At 40.4% G+C, this 24037-nt stretch overlaps 2 protein-coding genes across 10 annotated transcripts; one reads left to right on the top strand and one right to left on the bottom strand.

The window, feature by feature from the left end:
• Nucleotides 1–10199, bottom strand: rmi1 (RMI1, RecQ mediated genome instability 1, homolog (S. cerevisiae)). 7 transcript variants are annotated; one of them, XM_067611747.1, is made up of 10 exons: nt 9314–9583; nt 9081–9220; nt 8501–8720; nt 7087–7197; nt 5979–6128; nt 4541–4611; nt 4083–4206; nt 3743–3830; nt 3264–3459; nt 1–2148 (listed from the first exon to the last, which is right to left on the bottom strand). In XM_067611747.1, the coding sequence occupies exons 3-10, from the start codon at nt 8660–8662 to the stop codon at nt 873–875; spliced, it is 2178 nt and encodes a 725-aa protein (XP_067467848.1). In that variant the 5' UTR covers nt 8663–8720; nt 9081–9220; nt 9314–9583; the 3' UTR covers nt 1–872. The 7 variants fall into 7 exon arrangements, with proteins under 7 accessions (XP_067467848.1, XP_067467838.1, XP_067467872.1 ...); XM_067611737.1 differs by having other exon boundaries at nt 9021–9220; XM_067611771.1 differs by lacking the exons at nt 9081–9220; nt 9314–9583 and adding an exon at nt 10082–10199.
• hnrnpk (heterogeneous nuclear ribonucleoprotein K) lies at nt 9689–23700 on the top strand. 3 transcript variants are annotated; one of them, XM_067611785.1, is made up of 17 exons: nt 9689–9777; nt 10726–10799; nt 10926–11083; nt 11553–11650; nt 11975–12031; nt 12990–13033; nt 14563–14635; nt 15249–15362; nt 16233–16361; nt 16635–16966; nt 17674–17721; nt 19326–19365; nt 20151–20166; nt 20563–20595; nt 20788–20855; nt 21367–21536; nt 22776–23700. In XM_067611785.1, exons 3-17 carry the CDS (start codon nt 11026–11028, stop codon nt 22804–22806), a joined length of 1311 nt encoding a protein of 436 aa, XP_067467886.1. In that variant the 5' UTR covers nt 9689–9777; nt 10726–10799; nt 10926–11025; the 3' UTR covers nt 22807–23700. The 3 variants fall into 3 exon arrangements, with proteins under 3 accessions (XP_067467886.1, XP_067467903.1, XP_067467893.1); XM_067611802.1 differs by having other exon boundaries at nt 15255–15362; XM_067611792.1 differs by lacking the exon at nt 9689–9777 and adding an exon at nt 10103–10239.
• Nucleotides 23701–24037: the final 337 nt, after the last annotated feature.

A 24037-nucleotide genomic window follows, 5' to 3' on the forward strand; every position in this document is an offset into this window, starting at 1 on the left:
TTATAAAACCTTCAAAACAATTTTATTTCAATATACAGAAAATACAGACAGACCATCAAATTTGTGGTATATGTATTCATCAAAGACAAAAACATAGATGAGCACAATAATGAACAGAAATAATCGAAGCTCATGCCCTCTCCTTTATCTTCCTTTCCTCTCATTTTACTCTGGGGGAGTTTATTAAAGACCCACGCTGCCCTTGGATATTCAACCATTTTTCAGTCAGAAGTAATGGATGTACAAGAATGAATGCAAAGGCTGGCAATTCATTACAACAATCAGAATATGAATTTTTTTTTTTCCTCCATTCCCTTCTCTCATCTCAAACACCTTACTCTTCTTCTTCACATAGTTTTAAAATGTTCCTTATAATTTGAGATGCTCAGCTCTGCATTTTTTTTGAGCTAATATTCTGACCACTCAATCCAAACATTAAGATAAAGCATAGTTAAACTTCTCCACCCTTTTATCTGTTTGCTTTGCTTTGGAATGATGTTGTGCATTTCAAGCAGAAAATAGCTTTCTGAATAGGTGAATGAAATCCTCTCATGACAAATGACAGAATGTCACATTCACATATAGCAGATGGGATGCATTGCAACACGCTGCTTGCTGATCATCAGACACCCAATTCACACATTGTGCTCTCTCAATCTGAAGCAGAAGGGCAGGTTGATCACCAATCTCAAAAATACATTAGTTTCATTACTGAAGGGAGTGATTCTTAAGGCACAGCCGATGCGAAATGTTATATTTGCCTCAGATTTGTCCCATTTGCAATTTTTCATCTGTGCTTAAGGGCAATATACTTCTCTGGTTCCTGCAATTTTCTCATTATAGCCCACTTCCCCTCAACCTCTTCTCTGTGTTTATTTTTTTCGGTCTCTCACCCTCTGCTCCAGCTCCTGGAGTACTTTCTCATTGACAGGGTCTGCCTTGGTCACCACAGCTTTTCTCCCCTCTGGTTCAACCGCAATAGTCATAACACAACACATGTCCACCAGCTCTTCCTGACATCTCCTCATTCCAGCATCCAGTTCACATCTCCGGGCGGGGTCTCGCTTCAGAGCACCCTTCTCCGCCACAGAGAAACCCAGCAGGCCTGTCAAAACCTCATCCGACAGCTCCACGTCCAGGTAACCAGTTCCGTCAGATATTGTAGCACTGACCCGCCAAAGACCGTTGTTGCTGCTCAGTTTCCCCGAAAGAGTCACGATGAAAGCTTTGACACGGATCTCCAGGGTGTGAGGGTGCGGTTTAGAGATCAGTTCATCTAGCAGACACAAGTATGTAAACGGTGAAGAGCTCAGAGTGAGAGTGCCGTCACCCTGTGGGTCATTTTTTGCAGATGTTCTATCACATTCTGCAGAGCTTGAGGTGCGATTTTGCCGCTGAGGTACGCTGTGTGAGCTTTCAAATGCAGGCTCTACCTTAACTGAAAATGTATCTGCTACATTTCTTGATGATTTGCTGGTAACTTTAAAACTGGAGCCTGAAGTTTGGTTGGTAGCACACTCTCTGTCTCTACTAGGTCCTTGTTGAGCATCTGGCTCTCTAGTTTGCACTCCATAGGTTTCCACCTCTTCAAGAAAGCAGTCCATATCTTCATCCATGAAATCATTCTCATCATTAGTTGGCTCTGAAGCTGCTGAGGGAAAGATGGGTTTGGAAGTCGCTACAGCTAAATGTCCTGAAGCTCCTCTAGTAGAGCTTGGACTGTCCCTGTGTTGCGAGGTAAATCTGGAGCTGCTAGAGCCAAGCCGTGATGCAGAGCCAGTCAAAGTTGGCTGCTTAAACTGACCAGTTAGGGGTTTTGTTGTTCTGTCCAAACTGTTTCCCGTCATTCTGTTGTTATTCTGTGGCGTGCTTCTGTGACCACTATCAGACTGTGCGGTGACATTTGTGCTTTCCTGAAAAATCACACTGTCCAACTCATCCAGGGGAAGATCATCAAAATCTTCATCAGGAAAGTCTTCATCTGCCATGATGTGATCTGTGCTCTCTTGTTGAATCACATGGTCAGACGATAATTGGTCAAAAAGGTCAGACTCCTCTTGTTCGTTATCGTGGCGCTGACCTTGGACTGAACCACCTCTGCTGCTCTGGGTCAAACCATTGCTGTATGAGCGGATGGAGGTTTCACTTCTAGAAGAGATTAGCAAATAATGTTGGACTAAGTTAACAGCTTTTAAACAAGGTGGTGTGCCGATGGGGCTCATAGTGTCAGAGGTAGTTCTATATGCTAATAAGACAAAGTTTAGATATGGTTTTACAGCCTGTGTCAGAGGGTAGGAGAAACTTAAAACCCATTATGCTCCAGAAACAAGAGGACCGTGATAGTTATATGTCATATATCACTCAAACCTGTTAAGTCCTATTTGCGATTACAGCCTGAAGAACTTGTTTTGCATTTTATATCATCATTGGTGAATTATCAATAGCACTACATAGCAATGGGAATTAGTGAGTGTCAAATAGCTACAGACAGAAATGCACTGGGATTCAAGGAGCAAGGGCTCCAGTAAATTTTGGCTCAAGTCAATTAATGAAATAGTTGATAAGCAGAAAATTACAACTATTCTGATAAAGCAATAATTGTTTTAATCATTTATTTAAGCAAAAATTACAAATATTTGCTGGTTGCATGGGGAGGATTTGATGCTTTCCTGCATTGTGCATGATAGTAAACTGAATTATCTTTGGAATTTGGACCATTGATTGGACCAAACAAGATATTTGAAGACATCACAATGAGCTCTATGAAATTTTATGGCATTTTACACTACTTTCTGACATTTTATCAACAAAACAATTAATCAAGAAAATAATTTATCAGATTAATCGATAATGAAAATAATTGTTGGTTGCAGCCCTAGAATCAATGATATTTCTCCTCACTCAGCAGTTTTAAACAGTCTCTTTAGCCATTATCTGTTAAAAGCATTGTTGTTGCATGATTAAAACTGATGGTTGTCACCGGCTGCAAATGAATAAACCTACTGCTGCAAAGTAGGCAAAGATAGAGACAGTAACACCAACAATAATAATTTTTATAACTTATGTTAAATAAGTTTGTTCATGATATGTAGATTAAAAGTGCTAAAGGATTCTTAAAGAAGCTGAAAGATAAATGCTGATATTTTTTTTCTGAAGACAAACATTATGCAAAAATTCAAAATGTCAAGGTATATTTGCCCGAGGGAGGAAACTGAGGAGCTTCAACAATAAAATGTCAAGACACCAAATTGTCAACCACCCACCTGGATGAGGCAGTTGAGATGACGCTCCTGACAGAGGAGCTTCTCGAGGACTGAGTTGAGATTTCACTGAGTGTCCCATAGCCGCTGTCTCGAACAGGCCGAACTGGAGCCCTTTCCACTTCCTCCTGGGCCTCCAGACTGGCCAACAAGTCCTGGTCATCTAGTTCCAGGTCCTCCATTAGGTCCTCCTGGTTACCTGAGGAGAAAACAAAACAAGGTGCTGTATCATGAATTTGCTCAATTCTAAAGCCAAGAAATGTGATTTATAGTGATTTATATTTATATCATTCATTCATTTGTAAATTAATACAAAGTCGAACAACCAAAAAAGTTTTTCAAAGCAGGCTTTTATTTATATTTAATCAAATTTTCTGATCAAATATACACAAAATATCTTCAAACTACCATGGTATCACCTTGCACATATTTTATATTATTTGTGATCTTTGCAGCACATACACAAGTTCTCATGGATATACCTTGGTGTGATGGTGGAGCCTCTTCCTCATCGTGCTGCTGCTGCTGCTGCTCTTCAGGAAGTCCCAGCGTCCGACACAGCACCCGGCCCTGTCAGAGCAGTACAGAAATTACTTCTTGTTCTGTATAAATTATTGCGTGATATACAGTAGTACTGTATAAGCAAAGCTAGAATTGTTGTTATTCTTGCTTTGTGCACAGTATAAAAAATAAAAACAGCAAGTGATCCATAATAACTATCTTTAATCTCAATGCAGTGTTACATACTGTATACAAGAAAAACAAGTCAACAAGTGATCAGGTCCGGATAATAATCCTACAAAATTACTAACAAAAGTTCACCTGGTTATTTCTGTCCACCAAATCTTCCACCTCACCACCCAGGATCTTGACGTTAGTCGGCCCCAACAGCAGCATCCCAAGTCTGCAAACCATCTCCCCCTGCAACTGCAGCTTCACACCAGGCCTGGAGGTTAGGAGAATCATTTTCAAAAATATGGTACAAAGCTTTCAGAAATTCTGTTGTGTTTATTTTTTTAATTCATGAGAAACAGCATGAATAGCAGTAAAATAATTACTGATTTTTTGATTTCATGACATCTCCACCCACAATCTAACCTAAGGCACAAATAAGTAACAGCACACCCTCTGCTTCCTTAAAATTTGTTTCAATGCATTCTTCATTTTAAAACTCCAGATATGGTTGCTGGAAAGATGTTAAAAAATAGAAATTATAAACTGTTATATGCAGCAAAAACACATCACAGTGCAGTTAGGAGTTTCAAAGGTCAATCCTTAACCTAAGAGCTGAGCTCAGTGCAGGTATAGGCTGATACTCCATGGCCTCCAAGCTCTGGACTCCATCTGTCACCTGCACAACAGAGACAGTGTAGTTGACCAGGGACCGCTGAACATGGAAATGATTACAAATTCACACTCTCACAAGCAGAAAGGTAAACATATTGCTACCCTAGCCTTATTTCTCTGAATTGTTTCATTCCTAAAAATAGAAAACCAGATTAAAATTGACATAAAAACTGCTTTTTTAATTTCAAAGTCAATGCTTTTTAGCAAGTGACCTTCAGCTAATGTATGCAAGTCACTGTGTGGGTCATTCAGCCACAAAAATTCCCAGTAGGCAATTGGCCCACTTGGCAATACGTTTTTTCTTAAAACAATATATGCTGCTTTGCCGTTTCAAAATGCGCAGCTGGTCAAAGCTTATCTCAACTTATCTGCTTTATTACACTGCCTTTTGGCGGTGATGCCAGTGCATTTTTTAACTGCCATGAGTCTTTGCATCTCATGGCTCTTAGAACTATAGGGCAACCAACGTTTCTAAGCAACACCAGCAGTCTTGAGTAACCCTAGAGCAGTGACAAGCGAATTACTTTAGGTGAAAATTACAGTCTGCGCCTTATATTCCAGTAAATCACTCTTTCATATGCTCTCACTGATTGTGCCTGTCCACTATGATTCAGTCAGGAAGAGGAGAAGCTTTCCTTTTTATACCTAACCAAACACACAAAGATAAAACCTGGTAGTACATTAGGGTTGAACAGTTGACTGAGTATAATTGTACATTACTTACTGCTTTCTTGTGTAACACTGTATTTATAATGTCAAATAAACTGTGGTCAGGAATAGTTCATGCATGCTGCTAAAAAGTGCTGTAACATAATTTTGCTTTCAAACTAATTTTGTTTCATCTGGCCTACTCAGGTCTATTGTGATGTCAAACTTTTATAATCAACAAAATAATTATTGTATCCATAATAGCAGAACTCCGTCCTCGACATGTCCTGCAACAAAGATCTCTAAAGGAAACCTTGCATTAACCTTTAGTCTAACTATAAACTATGAAATGCTCAACATTATTTCATTATTTTGTTGTTTGTTTGTGAGGGAACAAATGGTAGGAAAAATCTTTGTGAAGACACATTCATGATGTAAGTCAAAATCCACATACACACAAATAAACACACCAATTAAAAGTAATTACTCTTCTACTTGTTTTTTGTGGGTTTCACAGCTGGAAGTTTTCATTGTTGGTTACTTTTTATTACAACAACTAGGCTGTATTATTTGAGTGGTTGGTGACTTATAACACATAAAAACATTAGCACTGAAGGAATTGTTAGGCCCACAGCGACCTTAATATTGGGAGCATGACATCGACATTCAAGGGAGACTTTTTATACCCACTGTATGTGCGGGTACTTTCTAAATGTCACTGACCTGCAGTAGTAGCATACGGGTTGGTCTGGCTTCCCAGGGCCTCTGTGTGGTCTGTGTGACAGCAGACACCTCGTCATTGGCACAATCCGTGCCCCGGCACTTCTGCAGCTGACCATACGCAGGCTGACTGATATCCAGTAATGAGTCAACCTAAAACAGAGCGAGACCTTTTTATTTCAGTACACTACCTTTTTCCTACCATGTTAATTTTTCTAACTGCACTTAAAAATCTAATGAAAGGTTTCACACTATATCCTGATGACAGTGTATATCCTGAATGTATTAACTGCTAGTTATATTTTGTAAGTGGCATGTGTTTGTGAATATAAACACATTTTGTCTCCTAACATCATATATTTAGAACCAACTATTTAATTACTTGGTCTTGAAGGACTCACGCTGGGTGCATTTTCCTGATCATCTAAAGGAAAACTGGCATCCTGTGGTGTTTTGTTATAAAACGGCTTCTGACTATACAATCATCTCTTTTCCGTGAACAGCACAACGGCTTGCTGTGTGATTTTGGATATTTGTGAATACGCAGGATTGTATCGCACAAAAGACCACACACCGATCATGAAAAAATGAATATTAACGACGTCGTACAGTACCAGTCAAAAGTTTGGACACACCTTCCCATTCACTTGAATGAGAAAGTGTGTCCAAACGTTTAAATGGTATTGTACCTGGACTACTGTGATTTTAAGCAGAAAATGCCAGTTTTTTTAAGGATCCAACACGGTAAACGTAATGTCCACACAAGATACAGTAAGATTATTATAAAGTGACTATAGATCAAACACTATAGGAATATTCTAATGGTTTTCTTGCTCACTGTGGACTGCTATGTGTTTTGCTGCCACGTGAATTTGCTCTGTTGCATTTATACTGTCCTGTGTGTGCCATATGTTACTACTGTATGTCTTTTTTCCCCTCTCTTTCTTGCCCATGTGTGATACTCCTTTATACATATTAGTTATTATCCAGAGTAACTCTGTAAATCAGGCCAACTATTTTACAGTTAATAACTGATCAATGGGTACTGTCCCTGCCATAAAATCTACTAATAAAATAAATAATATATACAGTATGATCAACCAGTCTGTACCTGGACACAGAAGGTGCCCCTGAGCTCAGTCTTCTGGGCTTGAGCGAGTCCTTCAGGGAGAACAGGGTAGTCCAGGTCCCTCAAGTCTGTCAACAGCCACTGGTCCAGCGCCTAAAATTTCATATTTGTCATGCAATGAGGTACATGAGACTGTACTGTAAGCTGGCTGCAACACTGGCATTTACAGCAAGTTTATTTCGTGCTTTAAAACCCATTTTATGTCACCCTCGATTATCAGTTATTTGAGTAGATTTTCACACTTAAGATTGTGTGACATGATAATTAATTCTTCACATCCTCTTCTATGACAGGAATGGCCATCAAATTATAATGAACACAATACAGAAGTAACCTCTTTAGACTAACACTAGTCACACTTAGCGCTGAAGCTGAGCACACTAGTAAAGTGTGAATTCTTGACAGAAATTATGCAACAATGAGCTAAAAACATCAAAAAGATGTTTATGCATCCCGACTCACTAGTGTCATAACGTTCTAGCAGATTTATAGTCACTTATTCATGATATGAACATCCTAATTCACATCATCTAAAAACTGCTCTACTGGTTTGAGATGTAGCAACCATGTGGGCCACTAAGATGACTTGATATCACTGTTAATGTTCCTGGAACCATCGGGAGATGATGTGTGCTTTGAGAAGGGAAGCATTATCCTCTTCCAGAATCAATTTGAAAAAAAAAAGGTAGACTTTCACCATAGAGGGACACAGCTGTTCAGCAACAATATTTAGGCACACTGTGGCGTACAAATGATGCGTCAATGCAGGAAAACATACCCCACATGACGCCACCACCAGCTGGTACAGCTGACACCAGGCAGAATGGATTCATGCTGTTTACACAAAGATTTTGCCCTGCTATCAGCATGTTACAACAGAAACCAGGATTTGTCAGACCAGGAGGTGTTCTTTCAGTCTCTCCTCAATCACCCACTTTTGGTGATCATTACCCACCATAGCATGATCTTCTTGATTTAAGATGACATTAGAAGAGCTGTGCATGGTCTTGGGCTTCTGTTGCCCATCTGTTTCAAGGTTCAATGAGTTGCAGCTATCTGTGTTGCCCTCCTGTACAATCGTATTGCATAGATCTGTTCATTTTAAAATATATGCAGGGTTCAACAATATTTTTTCACTGGGTCCTGGCAGCTTTAAAGTGCATAAACGTATGGTCTTTTGAGGTTTCTTAGCATGCCAACACGAATAAAACATCTACTCAAGTCATGCTGAGTTTTCATGTCTGATGTTGATTTCCTTCCATACAAGAAAATTGATAACATCTCCTGTGTGAAATGAATTATTCAATTCAATCTGGGTTATGTTACCATTAAGATTTTTTCTTTTGCATTCAACTGTACAGTAAGACAGTCAGATGTCCTGTCAGTTGGTTCCTACCTGTTGGTTGATTTGCTGCTGTGACAGACGACCTGCTCCTCCTGCCTCTTCCTGTAGCCAATCTACACAGGCCTCCAACCAGGCAAAGGGCACCTGGACATGCCAGGAAGACTGCAACCAGGCTTGGGTAGCACGTACCACCACCTGGATCTCAGGAGTCATCCTCTTCCTCAGTGTGTACTTGTCCTAAGGCACTCTCTGCTATCTTCTCCCCTGCTAGCTGCTGGCACACAACTCTAGTTGGTTATTTTGATGATGCTGCAGCAAAGTAATTGATTATTGAGTTCAGTTATTGATTTTAAGTTATATTTATCAGTAATGACTTTACTCTGAATAGGGCATCAGCAATGCTACATGTTGGGAATTACTGTTTTTATTTGCAAATAGTTCCCATTTACAGATATGTCACTGAAACTGTTCTATAAAAAGGCTTTGATGAGACTAGTTAACTGTCATATTTCATTCAAGCATGGCCTACAAGAAGAGCTTCAAATGTTACATTTAATTTATTTCAATGCACCCAGCAATTCCTGTGGGCTTGAGGGGATTTGTCAGTAAAGGGGTCATCCTCTATCTGTACCTCCGGAACCACTTGACACCAGATCTGGTGGTGATTTATTGACAGGGGAGATTATATTATTATGTTACAAGAACATGAGGGCATTGCTATCTGTCAGCATGGATAAACCCAGCGTCCCAGCTGATAGTCACGTCTGGGAACTATGAAGGAGAGAGAAATGCATGTCACGTCGGGCAGAATAATACAAACTGAGACGATGTTTGTGTTAAATGAAGTCGAGTTTAAAAGGTTACCTTAGAAGTATAGAGGCAGTCTCATCCACGAAGTAACGTAATCAAGGCGCCAAAGTTGACTAGCCTCACTTACTTAGCAATGTTGATGCTACTGCACCTAAGGTTTGTGTCCCTACAGTAGCACCATACAAACCCTTATATACAGCAGTGGTTTTTGCACCCAATAACCATGCCTTTCCGCGTCAAAACAAACTAACAGAGCAAGTACATCACACCTTATAAACAGGAATAACTTGAACAACCTGCTGAATTAATTTGCGAATCTAACAGCAACCGGAAAGAAGGCGTATCACATTGCTTCGAAAACGCCTCATCTCTTGTGATTGACGCCAGTTCCAGCCAATCAGAACAGTGTTCTGATTGATTTGCGCTCTCCTCCGCCAATCGGCGCACTCTAGTTGATTTGTACATTTCCAGGTTCGGTAGAGACGGAAAGGGGGGACGAGCGAGGTGTTGCACCGCAGGTTTGTTTTTTAAAACGGTATATCTTCTGTTTCTACAGCACATATTGGCTTTATGAATTTGAAATATATAGGTACGATAAAATAAATGTGCGTTTAGTATTATTTATTTTGTCTCCGGTGTAACGCTGCCTAATTAGCTTAGCCTGGCTAGCTCCCCTCTTACTCAACCGACATTATTGCAACATGGCGAAATTAGCTAGCCGCTAGCTTGAGGTGGTACGGGATGGTCCTTTGTAGTGATCGCTTGCCAATGTTTTGTCGCACTGTAGTCGCGTTAGATCAGAGATAAATCATGGTTTCTTACCTCGTACGCAATTAGTGAAGTGTTTAGTGAAAAGTGTAGTTAGTTAAGTTGCATACGTTAATTCCCGTCTAACGTTACTCGACGAAGCTCGTAGCCAACGCGTTAGCCTTCCCCGGCTGCTAACATTAACCACAGTTAACTGTGGTCAGCGGTTAGCTGTAAGTAAGCCTCAATGCTAGCTCACTTTCGATTTCGTCAGTTTGTAAGCTCAATTGCTGTCTTTACTGATCACTTGAAATTGACAGTTCGTCGTGTTGTACGCCAGTTCAGATAGCTAGCTGTAATAGAAATCAGAACGTTAAGTTTGTAATTGGACGTTAATAGTGGTTATCAGTCGTTAGTAGACGTTAATCACCGGCTGATGAACTTAGGTCTTGATTAAAGCGCAGTTAAACATTAGTCGGAAACCTTGTAAATCGCTCGCTCCTTTCTCCCCTCAAACAAGCATATTAATACCTCGGTGTGATAATATATTTAATGTTACATTTGTTTCCTCTGCGGGATTGATACTCATTAGCTATTCAAACATGGGAATGAAATTAAACGGATGTGACCAGAGTTGTTACATATTAGTTTTCTATCATTCAATGCCCTTTTTCATATTACATTTCAGCATTTTAACTAGCCTCTCCCCTCCCCAACAGGTCGCAGCAGCTGTTTGGTCCTTGCTTATTTAGTTCCGCCTATCAACACGCCCTCGCCCCTGTAATAAATATCGGTGAGTGCCGATTTTCTGTCAGTTTTGTCTCTCGTTTTTCTCGCCTTTTCATCGAGGGTACTTGGAAAAACCGGACACACATTGAATTGTCTAATTTCTTTCTTCGTCCTTTTACAATGCTGACAGACTACCGCAGCTCACAGGGGCAAGTTTTCTGCTTCTCTCTCCCTGCCGCCCGTTCTCTGGACCAAAGTGCCCACTCTGTCCCTTCCCTTGTCAGAAGATCATGGAGACAGAAATCGAACAGCAAGAAGAGACCTCATTCAGCAACACAGAGACTAACGGTATAAAACATAGTGGTTGGTTAAATTGTCAAAATGCATCAGTTCATTGATTGACAGGGTTGGACATGTTTGTGTTTTATGCAATGAGAAGAGGCAGTGTTATTGTAGCTGATTGCCTGCAGCTCGGATTTTGGAAATTCGTTTAGGTTATGTTTTCCAATTGGTAATCCTCTTTGAGTTAGATGTCAGAAAATGTGTGTGCAACAATTAGGGCCCTAAGTCATATAATTTACTGGTGTCCTCTCTCAAAATTGTCTTCAGACTCATTGAAAAATCTGTCTTTCCTAGTTTTGTACACAGTGATCTTTTGGTTTTTTTTAGTTTGTTATATGAAAATAGAGTTTGAAAATATGTTTTGTGGTTGTGTGCTTCACTCTGCTTTCTGTGGTCTTTTTCATTATTGAATTTTATCCTCGGGAGGGTTGTGTATGTAGGGTTGTCAGTCTGTGTTTTTATCTCCTCATGCCAGGTAAGCGCCCCGCTGAGGATGCAGATGAGCAGAAATCATTCAAGCGCTCCAGGAACTCGGACGAGATGGTTGAGCTTCGCATCCTCCTGCAGAGCAAAGTAAATCAGCTCTCCTTTAATTTTGTGTTTCATGTTGAACCTGTGTGTGACGATTTATGTTTTTGCTTTTCTTTTGTGCACCCCTTCAGTATGACTGCTGATTTCTTACACCCTCCTTTTTTATGGTTTTCTTTTCATTGCCCTGATGACATCTCTGGCCCTTGAATAATTATTTTCCATCCTTTTTATTAGGGGTATTCATTCAGTCATTGTATTTATTGTAGTATTCTCTTGCACCCTGTCTCGTAATTACAGTGCCATGGTTCACATGTACTCATTCGTTCATTATGATTTCAGTTTTTTAAGTATTCTTTGTATTCACAGAATGCAGGAGCTGTAATTGGGAAGGGTGGCAAAAACATCAAAGCCCTTCGTACAGACGTGAGTACATCTATTCTATACACCCTGAATTTTTATTTTGTATTCTTCATATTTTTTCTCTCCACTGGTGCACAGCCGCTTAAAACTAACCAGCGTCCTTGATAGGACAGCAGTTTATTTGAGAACATTTACCCCGGATAACTGATTAAAAACTTATTTTGGTATTTGGCAATCTCTTCTGTGTAAGTAAGGGGTGTGGTTAGCTGATGCCTGTGTTGATATTAGCCCTCTGTTCATGAGATCATCTGACAAACCCTTTGAGGTTGGTTCTGCCTTTTTCTTTTCACAAGAACATGTGATTGCCTCAGCTAAACTGCCCCTAGGCACAAAAGTCCAATTTCAATTTGCTTCTCCATAATGATAATTTATTGTAACTACTCTGTTGTGGCAACACTGATGCTCTTGTTACTTTAAATTTATGGGCACAGTGCGGTGTTCATGAATTCACCAGAAGAGCCAGCTAACATTTTTTTATATGTGAGTGTTAAGGCAACCTGGCCAGTTCTTAATTCATTCAATGTCATTGCCTCTTTCTCTAGCCCTCCACAATATGTTCTCCCCCCTCTCTCTCACTGTCTCTGGTCTATTCCCCAACATTGAACTCTTCATATTCTTAATATGCCATTACCCATTTTCCAATGTCACATTTTCTCCTCTTCTCTCTTTGACAAACCAATCTCTGAGAGAATCAAATTAAGTCACATTTGATCAGTGTAGAGCCTGTATATTAAAAATGTATTCCTCTTCCCTCTTCCCTCTCCCTTGTTTATTATTTTACTGTTGACTTTTTTGCCCACTTCCTCCTCTGTTGCCCATGTTCTGGATGGCCCCTCCTGCGCCCGCCCACCTGACACCCTGGTTGGCCCTGCCCATAATCGTGCCCTGTCCCTAAATGGGCGCCTTACTTGATTGACATCTGTGCTCGAATGGCCCTGGCCCCTGCCCATGCCACGCCCAGTACAATGCCAGTGTGTCAGTCCCAGACAGCAGTGGGCCTGAGCGGTATGTCCCTAAGCTCCTCCCTCTCACTGCCTGACTACAGGTCAAACAAACAAGAGAAGATGAATAATAAATAGTCATCCTGCCTCTGTCAAGTCACTGTATTTTAACCTACCTGTTCTCACAGTATTTTTAGCCTGAGTCAATGCGTTCATGTCCAAATCTGCCTGTTGAACCTGTAAAAGCCATGTCAACATCCTTTACATGCCATTTTAAAGTCACGTCAACATTGAAACTTAGGCTGGTGTTGTCAGGGTTTTTCCACAATCTGCCACTGTCTTTTCAAATCTTTGCTATAATCTGTGCGAGTGCCAGTGTTTGCAATATGTCAGTGTTTTTGTGTTATTTTCATTGATGATTATCTTATCCTCTTATCTTCTGTGTTTTCACCTCCCTCCCCCCCTTCAGAGTGGATATACTGGTGTTTGTTTTCCGTTAGTTTCATCAACGCTCACCTGCTTCTTGCACCATCCATTGTTTCCCATTCTTTGTGATGTCCCCATTATACTCATAGGTTCAGATTGTCGATCCATTCTGAAATGCAAAAGGCAAGCTAGGACTCAAGTCTTGTGTGTTCTTCCATTCTGTCTTTTGCTTCATCTGAGCTTGGTCATTGACTGCTGGAGCTACTGACAGTACAGGACCTCTCTGTCCCTGTCCCATCTCTGCTTTCTTTGGTTTTATATTTATGGCTTCTCCCATCCCCTAAACTCCAGTGGTGGCAAACTTAATTTTCCTGGGTATAATCTTCTCTGTTACTTCTCCTCAGCTGTCTACCATTCTACTTCCATGTACAAACTTTAAGTTCTCTGGATCAGTATATTCATTTTGTTTATTTTATAACGTCACTTGGTGGGTGCAGACAACAAAATTTGGTTTCCATTAATGTGGCCAAATCAAGCATCAAAACTGCTGCCAATTTGACCAAGACAACAATGCTTTTTAACGTATAAAAATAGAATATCCATCCCTTTTCTCCATCTTCCCTGATCTTTTAAATTTGTGTTGGGGATCGGTATAGGCAAAATCATTGTAGTGTGCATCCACCCAGTTATGCTTCAGGACTTTAAAATTCTCTCTGGCACCATTGGTGCTCATTCCTGCCAGATCCTCCCCAGATTTCACCCTCCCTGTCTTGCCCCTTCAATGGTCACCAAATGCAGTCACTTTCCTTTGGGTTTCTTTTTTATTCTGTCTTTTCTTCTTTTCTCTTGGCAAAATACAGTTTTTCTTTTAATTGCATTGTTTGGGTACTTGCTTTTTGCCAGTTACTGTGTTGGATTATCAATGACTTACCATGTTGAGTTTAGAAAACAACGGACCTCAACAGTTTATTTAGCTGTAATAGTCTCAGGAGGGAGTTGATTAAATGGGGTTTGACTGTTTTCTGTGACAAGGACTACTGAGGGATGATATGAATTCTCTGATCTGAAATGCTGTTCCCTTCCTCCTGGGATGCCTTGCTGGCACCCCCACCCCTCCCTGTCTGCGTGGATGTGCTCTGCCTTGTCATTGGTGGGTGTAACATGAAGCATCCTGAGCATCAGTGCCGACATCGAGACAGTTGGAGAAATCCTGCTGAAGATTATCCCAACCCTGGAAGAGGTGAGGACTTTGTTGAGCTGTTTATTTTGGACGTTTTAGTGTTTGTTTGTTTTTAACTCCTCATGCCAGTCAAGTCCAGTTGAACCCATTGAGCTAAGCAACATAAGTGGCAACATAATGGGAACAATAATAGTTTTCACCAAATGTACATTATGTTAGATGCTTTCTTGTTCAAATTCAATTTACTCTACTTGCCACAGTTTTGCAGTGTTTTGTATGCATGCTGTTTTGCAGTTTGGGTTCTTTTTTTTAAATTCTGTTTCCACTTGCAAATTAGTGATTTAGATATGTTTAAATGGACTTGTTCAAAACCTCTGTGATTGTCTGGGTGTTAGTCCACGCACTACTGGTGTGTCCACCACAGTTGCCATGTATCTGTATCTAACCAGTGCAAAAAATGTTGTCTCAAAAAATAGATCCAAACTGTCAAATTTATATTTGACATTTTAAAATGTTCCCACTGTTAATTTTATACCTACTACATTAACTTGCCATTGTATACCCTGTGGTGGATGGCTTTCCAAAATTAGTAGAAATATTAGTCTCAAACAGATTTTAGTTTTTCTGAAACTGAATAGATTATATCATATTAACATGCTCCTGTCCTGCACAGTACCAGCAGTACAATGGAATGGATTTTGACTGTGAGCTACGTCTGCTGATCCACCAGAGCCTGGCTGGCTCGATAATCGGGGTGAAGGGAGCCAAGATCAAGGAGCTCCGAGAGGTATGTTGGTACAAGGGATGAGGATCACTTGCAAAGCAAAGCCGTTTACAGACTGTGTGTAATGTAGAACATGCACTTTCACACAGCCTTCTGTTGCGGCCAGTTTTTCAATTTTAATAAGAATACACATACATACTGGATTAAACCAAGCTGGAGGCACAGATATAAGATTGTTAGTCTTCTGTTGTATATTGTTTGTGTTATTTATTTAACAGTTTCATTCTTCTGGCTCAGTCTTCTATGCCACAGAATATTAGATTAGATTCAACTTTATTGTTATTGCACAGAGTACTGAGACAATGAAATGCAGTTTAGCATCTAACCAGAAGTACAAAAGAAGAAGTGCAGTGCAGTATAATGTACATATGTATAATATATAAACAGAATAAACAGTAAGGGTAGGTATGAATGTGTTGAGATGTGTATATACAGTATGAACAGAGTGATATGAATACGCTAATATATATACACACACACACATACATACAGTGTGAACACTCGTAACAGAATGAAATGTAAATGCTAGGGAACACAGTAAACAGCTCAAGGTATGAGAATACGATGTACACACTATAGATCAGATATAAACACAACAGACAGTAATACAAATACACTATATACTTGGTGTGCCTCAACAATATGGTGTGATTTCCCCCTCAAAATATCCACAAAATGACATACAGTACCAGTCAAAAGTTTGGACACACTTTTTCATTCTAGTGAATGGGAAAGTGTGTCCAAACTTTTGACTGGTACTGTAGTGGTGATTTCATGTGTATAATCCTAGGAGTTTGTTTTTTTTCCCCTCTCTCTTCCTAGAGGTAAATTTGCTGCTATATAATAATCATTTCTCTTTCTGTGTGCCTCCAGAACACAAAGACCAGCATCAAGCTGTTTCAGGAGTGTTGTCCTCAGTCGACAGACCGAGTGGTGCTGGTTGGTGGTAAAACGGAGAGGGTAGTGGAGTGTATCAAGACTATGCTGGAGCTCATTGCTGAAGTAAGCATCTTGTACCATCTTTTGTGATGTGCCAGGTTTTATACATTGAAGATTTGCAATGTATTGAAACTATCAATGGAGTCCTTCTTCTGATACCTTTTTAATGGTTGGAATTTTTAAATGTAGCCAAGTGTAAAACACTTGTATGGGAAAACAACCCACATATCTTGCTTTTTTATGTTAGGAATATTGTATTATTTCTAGTAGAAGCCCATATATTTCCAGTGTATTCTTGGAAACCGTAGTACATCTTCCTCTGTCTCTCTTTTTCAGGCTCCCATAAAGGGCCGTGCGCAGCCATACGACCCTAACTTCTACGACGAAACGTATGAATACGGTGGTTTCACCATGATGTTTGAAGAGAGGGGGGGTGGCCGCAGGCTCATGGGAGGGTTCCCCATGCGGGGGGGCAGGTCCAGCGGCGGAGACCGTGGATTTGACCGAATGCCCTCCAGCAGAGGGGGACGGGGACCAATGCCTCCCTCCCGTCGGGATTACGATGAGATGAGCCCTCGCAGAGGTCCTCCTCCACCTCACCCGAGTAGGGTTGGGAGAGGGAGCGGCCGTGGACGCAACATGCCTATGGGACACCCACACAGAGGAGGGTAAGAGATTAACACAAGAGACGTGTAGTTTGTTGCTACATTTCTCTGTTGCTCTCCTGCTTTGCTTTTACACTGTCGGACATGCATAAATGTAAGTCCAGTCACAGGCGTGGACAATCAGTTGAGTTTGCTGGTGTTTTTGTTGATTTATTTATTTTTTCCTCTAAAACTTCAGTTTTACATGACACTGAACATATTGTCTGTCTAAAAATGCTGTAAATATTATTTGTTTTACTGAATGGACCCTTCAGTGCAAAATGTCTACATGATCCATCTTATGCAGTTTGAAGTCGAGTCCTTTTATTCCTGTGAAGTGTTTTTATTTTAGACTATATTTTATTATATTTATACTATACTATATTTTATTTATTTAGACTAAAGTCCGTTCTGTGCTAGATTTTCCTCTTTGAGAGCACTTGCTTTAAAAAGGTTTTGACCATTGCATCTGCTTTTACAAAGCTTATTCCCTCTTCAGATGCATTTTTTTCCATTCAGGTGCATTCTGTATTCCCCCGAACTGATTTTACATAGTCTCATTCATAGGATAAGCAGAGTCCAGTATTCTGTATGCGATCCAGTGTCATACTATGCACCCATCTGGAAATATTTATATTCATTGTTATCCATTTCATCAAGTGTATGTTCTCATCCCTGTATGTCTGGGTGTGTTTGTGTGTGTCTTTTTCCCATTTCCATCTTGCCCACAGAGATGATCGTTACTATGACTCGTACCGTGGCTCAGATGACAGGTCAAAGTAAGTTTCTGTCCCTAAACCTCTGCTCTCCTGATTTATCTTAACAGGGATACTTTGACACGCTGTTATATTATATTACTTGCACTTGCCTCAACTGTAATGCTAAATCACTGAAGCAAAGATTCCCCCTTTCCTCATTAATATCATGGGGTGTTGCTTCATGTATGCTAGCTTTTTACCCTGTGGTCTTCATGAGGAAGTTGTCTACTAGTGCTGACAGAACCTCAGCATATTTTCCATTCAATGTGACATGATTGACGAAGATGGATAATAAAATGAAGTTATAAGTGTTGAGGTATCCCTTCAAGTCCCATATTTCCCAGCTTAACTAATTTGTTGTTGTAGTTTTTTGAATATGCCTGGTTACTCCCGTCCTCACATAGCTCATAAGAAAATAACAGTGTGTGTAAACTATTGTCATATCCCTTAACTGTTACTAATGACTGCCATGCTAATATCCATTTCTGCACAGTCTGTTTGCCTGTAATGCCCCAGCCTGCACAAGTCCCTTAGCTTGATCCCCATCCACCTGTTGAAACTCCACTTATTTGGAGTGTTTTGTGGGGAACTGCAGCAATGTAGTATGACCTCTTCTTCCCTGTGTTAACAACCCACTCAATCTGCTATTCACTTCCCCAGGTTGAGAATATATTTGTGGTGGTGTGTATGAGGGTCATGTGCTGATGGGAAGCTGACATTCTTCACTTGACATACTTCACTCAAAGCATGCTTTTACAAGCTTGCTTCTGATTAGAGGTGTCATTTTTCTAATATCTACAATTGCACATTAATGAAACATTCTGGCAGATTCTTATTATTCTGCACTTTCAACTCCAGAAGTCTGCAGCCCTCTAAAAGGAGGACATAATAAATGCAAAATATCTTTTTGAGTGCAGATAATCTATTTTGGTGGGCTGTCCAAATAAATGCTATCAGGACCTGTCCTTGGTTTAGTGTCAGCGGCCCACACCCAGATAATGTTAATCAAACTGATGTGTATATATGGCTGACGCTGTGTGATAAAAGTGCAGGGCACTTGATATGATTTTATTTCTATTATGCCATTTTTCTGTATCAGTGTCATCAAAGGTAATGCTACTAAGATGGGATCCAAAATGGCTACAGAGAGAGCCCTTTGAGCAAAAGCAGCGATTGATATCGAGTCACTTTGTGGATTTATTTCAACATGGCAGTAAAATCCGTACAGGCATGTTCTTCAGGAACAGCAAGAATACCAGTTAAACCCAAACACATTTCTTCAGCTGAAGCCTTTATTTGAGCTCTGTTTTGGGGGGAAAAATCAGCAGCCCTTGGCTCTGATCATCATCACCACCACCTGTCACTCCTCTCACCATAACACTGTCAGAGCTGTTCCTGTTACTGTGTGGGAAGATGGCTGAGAGGAAATGTGTTTATACTGTAATCTTGCTCAGCGTGTGTGTGCAGTTTGACCTAGACCAGAAATTTTCTTTGGAATGTTGTCAAGCATTTTTCTAAGCATTTTCTATTTCTTTCCACCCCCACCCACATCTCTCTCTCTTTTTCTCTGTCTCCCCCCCCCACCCCCCAACCTCCCCCCCTCTATGGCACTCTTTCGTCACCAGTGACAGAAGAGGCAGACCGGATCGCTATAGTGATAACATGGTTAGTGACCCTTTGCTAAATGCATGCAGTTCTGGTTCTAGCATCTCATTGGGTGCCAGTGTACTCAGGCTAGCATACTGGTTGGTCTTAACACCAGACAATAAGCTATGATTGTCCATTGTGTTATATTCATAATAGTGGTTAGTTGACAATACAATCATAACTGGTCACCCATGTGCACATACGTGTGCATGCACTCATCTGAGCCCTGGCCATGCAGCCAAGCTAGTTTTGGCATAGTGTAAGCCATTCCACCAAATGACCATAATCACCACAGCCGGAGACACCCCATAATAATCAGCTATAATTGCCCTCTTACTGTGTACTTTTCACGGCCAGCCTGTTGGGGGATGGGGAGGGTGGGGGATGGCCATGGTTGGTTGCTAGGCAATAATAACGCTTTGTTGACAGACTGGAAGGTCTCTCTCTCTCTCTCCCTATCTCGCTCCCTCTCTGAGAGCTGGCAGGATACTGCCTGCCGTTGCTCAGCAACAGCTTTTTGAATTGCCTGTTGCCCTGGTGACAGCAGCATCTGAATAGCAGGTGAAAATGGGGGCTGATGGAGATGCAAGGAGAGACGGGAAGAGGGAGGGAGGGAAGGAGGAGGAGGAGTCTGGCTTATGGATGAAAACTGGGTGGCTTTTAGTTGAGTCTACTCCATGGATGAGGCTGCTGCATCATCCATCTATATAATCCTCTGTCCATTCATCTGGGATCTGTGCAGAGATGAAAGGAATCGGCTGTACTGTATGTAACCCATCTGTATTTCTGTTTGTTTTTTACAGAGTGGAGGAGGATATGGTAAGTGCTAAACCTTTTTTTTTTCTTCTGTGGCTTTATATGGATGTGCTTTCAAGGATGTTCTTCCCAACATACTATAGTGTCAAGCATTTATTCTGGTTGTAGAGCATGTTCATAAACAAAAAATTGAAACATTACAGGTGACATTCAGATGTTTAGCTATAATTGTTTGCTGCAATATTTTTCTTTTTCTTGAAACACCAGTGTCATGACATTTTAGTTTTAATATCTTGTTTGCAACAAATACTGAAGATTACATGCAGTGTTCATTTATCTATCATTCAACAGTTTTCTTCAGTAGATCTTTTGAACATGTATGACTAGTTATATTTTTATTTTAGATAGTTTATCTATGTTTATCACTGAGTGATCCTTCTTGTTTTCTCTCATGCTCAGACAACAGTTCCTCCTGGGATAGCTACCAGTCAGGTGAGTCTACACTTTTTTTTTAATCCATTATTATGTTTTTTTCATATTATGCAAAATTAGCTGAGCCATGTGTGATTATGTAGCAGCAAGTATTGATTTTGGTGCTCTGCTGACTTTCCCTCTATTTCTATCCTACTCTTATTCTTTTTTTCCTGCTCTGGTTTTCACCTCTCCCCTCACTCTCGCCATCAGGTGGACGTGGCTCCTATAATGACATGGGTGGCCCTGTCATCACCACACAAGTGACGATCCCTAAAGACGTGAGTAAATGACAGCAACATGACACACAGACTGGCACACCAAAGACAGATCAGTCTTCCTCACCCACTATGACCCATCATCATGACATAAATAACATTCAGTCTGAGTAAAATCCCTACATTGTCATGTGTGATCATGTCATTTGAGCATTTAGTCATTTAGTAGTATCATATCTCATTATAAATGCAGCAGCGTTTTAGTGACCAATAAGTCATGTTGTCTCCCACACACTGACTTTTTCCACATGCACCCACACTGAACGAGAACATAGTGTCATTTAATGAGTGTTAATTTTTTTTCACGTTCACCTAAAGTGTGTAGTAGTTTGAAACGCCTCAAATGAAACTGTATTTTCTTGAACATATCTGACAGTCTGGTTTTGTGTATCCACCTCTTTGCTTATTTTTTTAAGACACACTCATGTTCTTAGAGCTTAAAATGTTCTTGTGTCCACTTGTTTTCCTTTTCATCCCCACTTCCCTCATTCTCTTCTCTTTACCCTGCCGACAGCTGGCTGGCTCTATCATTGGTAAGGGAGGCCAGCGGATCAAACAGATCCGCCACGAGTCTGGAGCCTCCATCAAGATCGATGAGCCTCTGGAAGGTTCTGAGGACCGAATCATCACCATCACTGGCACCCAGGATCAGATCCAGAACGCCCAGTACCTTCTACAGAACAGGCAAGTTCTGACATGGCCACTATGACCGCAATGACTTGCATTGTATTACACTGACTTTTATCTTATTTGATGAAAAAAATCCTTTAATCTGACATGTTTGATTCATCAACCTAGTTGTAGTTTGACCATTTATCCCACCAAATTTGCTCATCGAGTCTACTGGCTAGTCTTAAACCTGGCCTGAGCTTGTATCTGTGTGGTCATAGAAAGTCATCTAAAGCAATCTGAACAAACTACAGATACTTCAAAGATGCTTAATATCTTATCCTTTTATTCCAGTCCACTGAACCACACATTTATAGATTCTAAGATTGTAAATGCATATAAATGTTTTTTTTAATGATATTGCATCCTGGTGCTAGTTAACCCACTTCTTGTTGGGTTATGCATTTCTGTTGCCTGCTGTCTCTTCTTCACTAACCCCCTTCCTTTCTTCCCCATGCAACCTGCAAGTAGTTCAAACCTTCCTCTTACATGAAATGGCTCTGAATGCGTAGGCAAACTTATTAATTGTACATATTGCATATTTTTTGCAATTAATATTTTTAAAGGTCAATGTGATTGACATGTTTTTTTTTTAAACTGTCACATTGGTCTAATGAATATGATTGGAAGAAGAAAAAAAAAAACCCCAGAATGTCTATTTGCCATCCAAGCCGTTTCACTGTGAAGCAGGGAGTGGATTGATTCTTCCCCTGGCTGCTGCTGTGTGGAAGACTAGTGATTTTGTTGTTTTTAGTTAGATCAACCGACAACAAATCACAGTCTGCCAAATAGCACGAGCTCCTCCTCTTCTGTCTCCCTTGGCAACCAGTAGGCACGTATAATACACTACTTCCTTGTTGATGCTATCCGAGCTTAGCCCGAATGCTAATACAGCTGTAGACCTGCCGCCGCCGTCTCATGAGTAGTGTAGTGTTGCCATGGTAACTAACCCTGCCTCCCTCTTCCTTCCTCTCCTCCCCCTTCAGTTCGCTGCACCTGCTTGGACTCAAGGACTAACCACACCCCTCTTTTTCCTTCTCCCTCCTCTTCCTCGCTCTCCTTCAGCCACTTATGTCACATCACCCCCCCCCCCCCTTCCTCTCGCTGTCTGTCTCTTTCCCGCTCTGCCTCCCCATCCTCTTCCTCCGATACCGTCATCCTCCCACAGTTGCTTAGTTATAAATGGACATTGTCATTGATTGTGAATTGCATTTTTATTGTGTTTTATTTATTTTTCCACTCTTTTTATTTCAGTGTGAAGCAGTACTCTGGTCATTTGCTGTAGACCCAGGAGATTCAGATTGAAGCAGACTCAGATTGCCCCCTCTCCCCCCAACCCCCCTCTCAACCTTTCTGCCCCTGTCCAACACAGCCCCTTCAGACTATTATTCTGGATTGTGGGTGTCTTTTTGAATTTTATTTTTGTATTTTTTAATGAAATAAATGTCCCAACATTCCTGTGCATAAAAGAAAATGTAGATGTTCTGCATTTTTAAGAGTGTAGTCCATTAGTTTACCTGATACACACTTTTTTTCTAACACACATCCATCGAGATATTCTTCAGTCTCCTGACAGACAGATTAAAAATAAACATAACCTTTATTTTTTGATGGGTTCGTTTTTTGACTTGTATTTGTATGTTTGTGTCTCCAGTTTAAATCTGTCCTACGTGTAAATGTGCGCACATATGTTGGCGTGTGTGTGGGTTGGTGTGCTTTCTGTTGTCTATATCGGTCCTTTCACACACAGTTGTACTCCATTACCACTCTGTGCAATGTGCAGAATGTAAGATACTTTTCTTTTTATATGAATCATTTAGGTTTTTTTTTTTTTTTTTTTTTTTAAGAGATATGGGAAATTTAACTCTTCAAAATGGATTTGGGATGTTGACGTTAGGACTCTTGTATACATCAGATACAGGACACTGACTAATCTTTAAGAATATTCACTAGTTGTGTGATGAAATAAATCTGAATCATTTGAGTAATACCTGACAGATGGAAACATGTAGCTACAAAATGTATGACATTTTATTGGAGATTTGACAAATGGATGCTGAAATTTGTTTGTTTTTGTCCCTGCAATTTCCTGTTGCTCTACACTTGTTTGCTCTCCATGCTGTAGACTTCACTTTGTCAAATTGTAAAATGAATAAAGATGATGCCACTTTTTACTGAACCAACTCTTTTTTTTTTTTTCTTTTTTTCTTTTTTTTTAATTTTTGGGGGCGTGGGGAATCATTGCAGCTGGATCCGTTTTCTGTGCGGTGACATTTGGGCTAAAAGCATATAATTGTTTTGACGACAGTCGAGCTGCCATTTCTGTGTGTTTTAAGGCAGCATTTAACAATTATTTTCAACATTACTTAGTCTGCACATTATTTTCTAATTCATCATTTTGTCTACAAAATGTTAGAAAATAGTGACAAATGCCCAGAGCCCAAGGTGACATCTTAAAAAGTCTTTTTGTCAAAAACCCAAAGATACAAAATGTGTTGTTGTGTAGTAGAAACAGG

The sequence above is a fragment of the Thunnus thynnus genome, chromosome 2 (genome assembly GCF_963924715.1).
Source record: "Thunnus thynnus chromosome 2, fThuThy2.1, whole genome shotgun sequence".
Lineage (NCBI taxonomy): Eukaryota > Metazoa > Chordata > Actinopteri > Scombriformes > Scombridae > Thunnus > Thunnus thynnus.

What these genes read in the sequence shown, in the direction of transcription:
- rmi1 (XM_067611771.1), bottom strand. Translation starts at nt 8,662, where the DNA reads ATGACTCCTGAGATCCAGGTGGTGGTACGTGCTACCCAAGCCTGGTTG. An exon ending in AGCAGCAAATCAACCAACAG is followed by an intron (nt 7,198 to 8,500) that starts GTAGGAACCAAC and finishes ATGAAATTTTAG; the next exon opens with GCGCTGGACCAGTGGCTGTT. An exon ending in CCCGTATGCTACTACTGCAG is followed by an intron (nt 4,612 to 5,978) that starts GTCAGTGACATT and finishes TCTGTTGTGCAG; the next exon opens with GTGACAGATGGAGTCCAGAG.
- hnrnpk (XM_067611785.1), top strand. Translation starts at nt 11,026, where the DNA reads ATGGAGACAGAAATCGAACAGCAAGAAGAGACCTCATTCAGCAACACA. An exon ending in GACAGCAGTGGGCCTGAGCG is followed by an intron (nt 13,034 to 14,562) that starts GTATGTCCCTAA and finishes TGTAACATGAAG; the next exon opens with CATCCTGAGCATCAGTGCCG. An exon ending in GGACACCCACACAGAGGAGG is followed by an intron (nt 16,967 to 17,673) that starts GTAAGAGATTAA and finishes TCTTGCCCACAG; the next exon opens with AGATGATCGTTACTATGACT.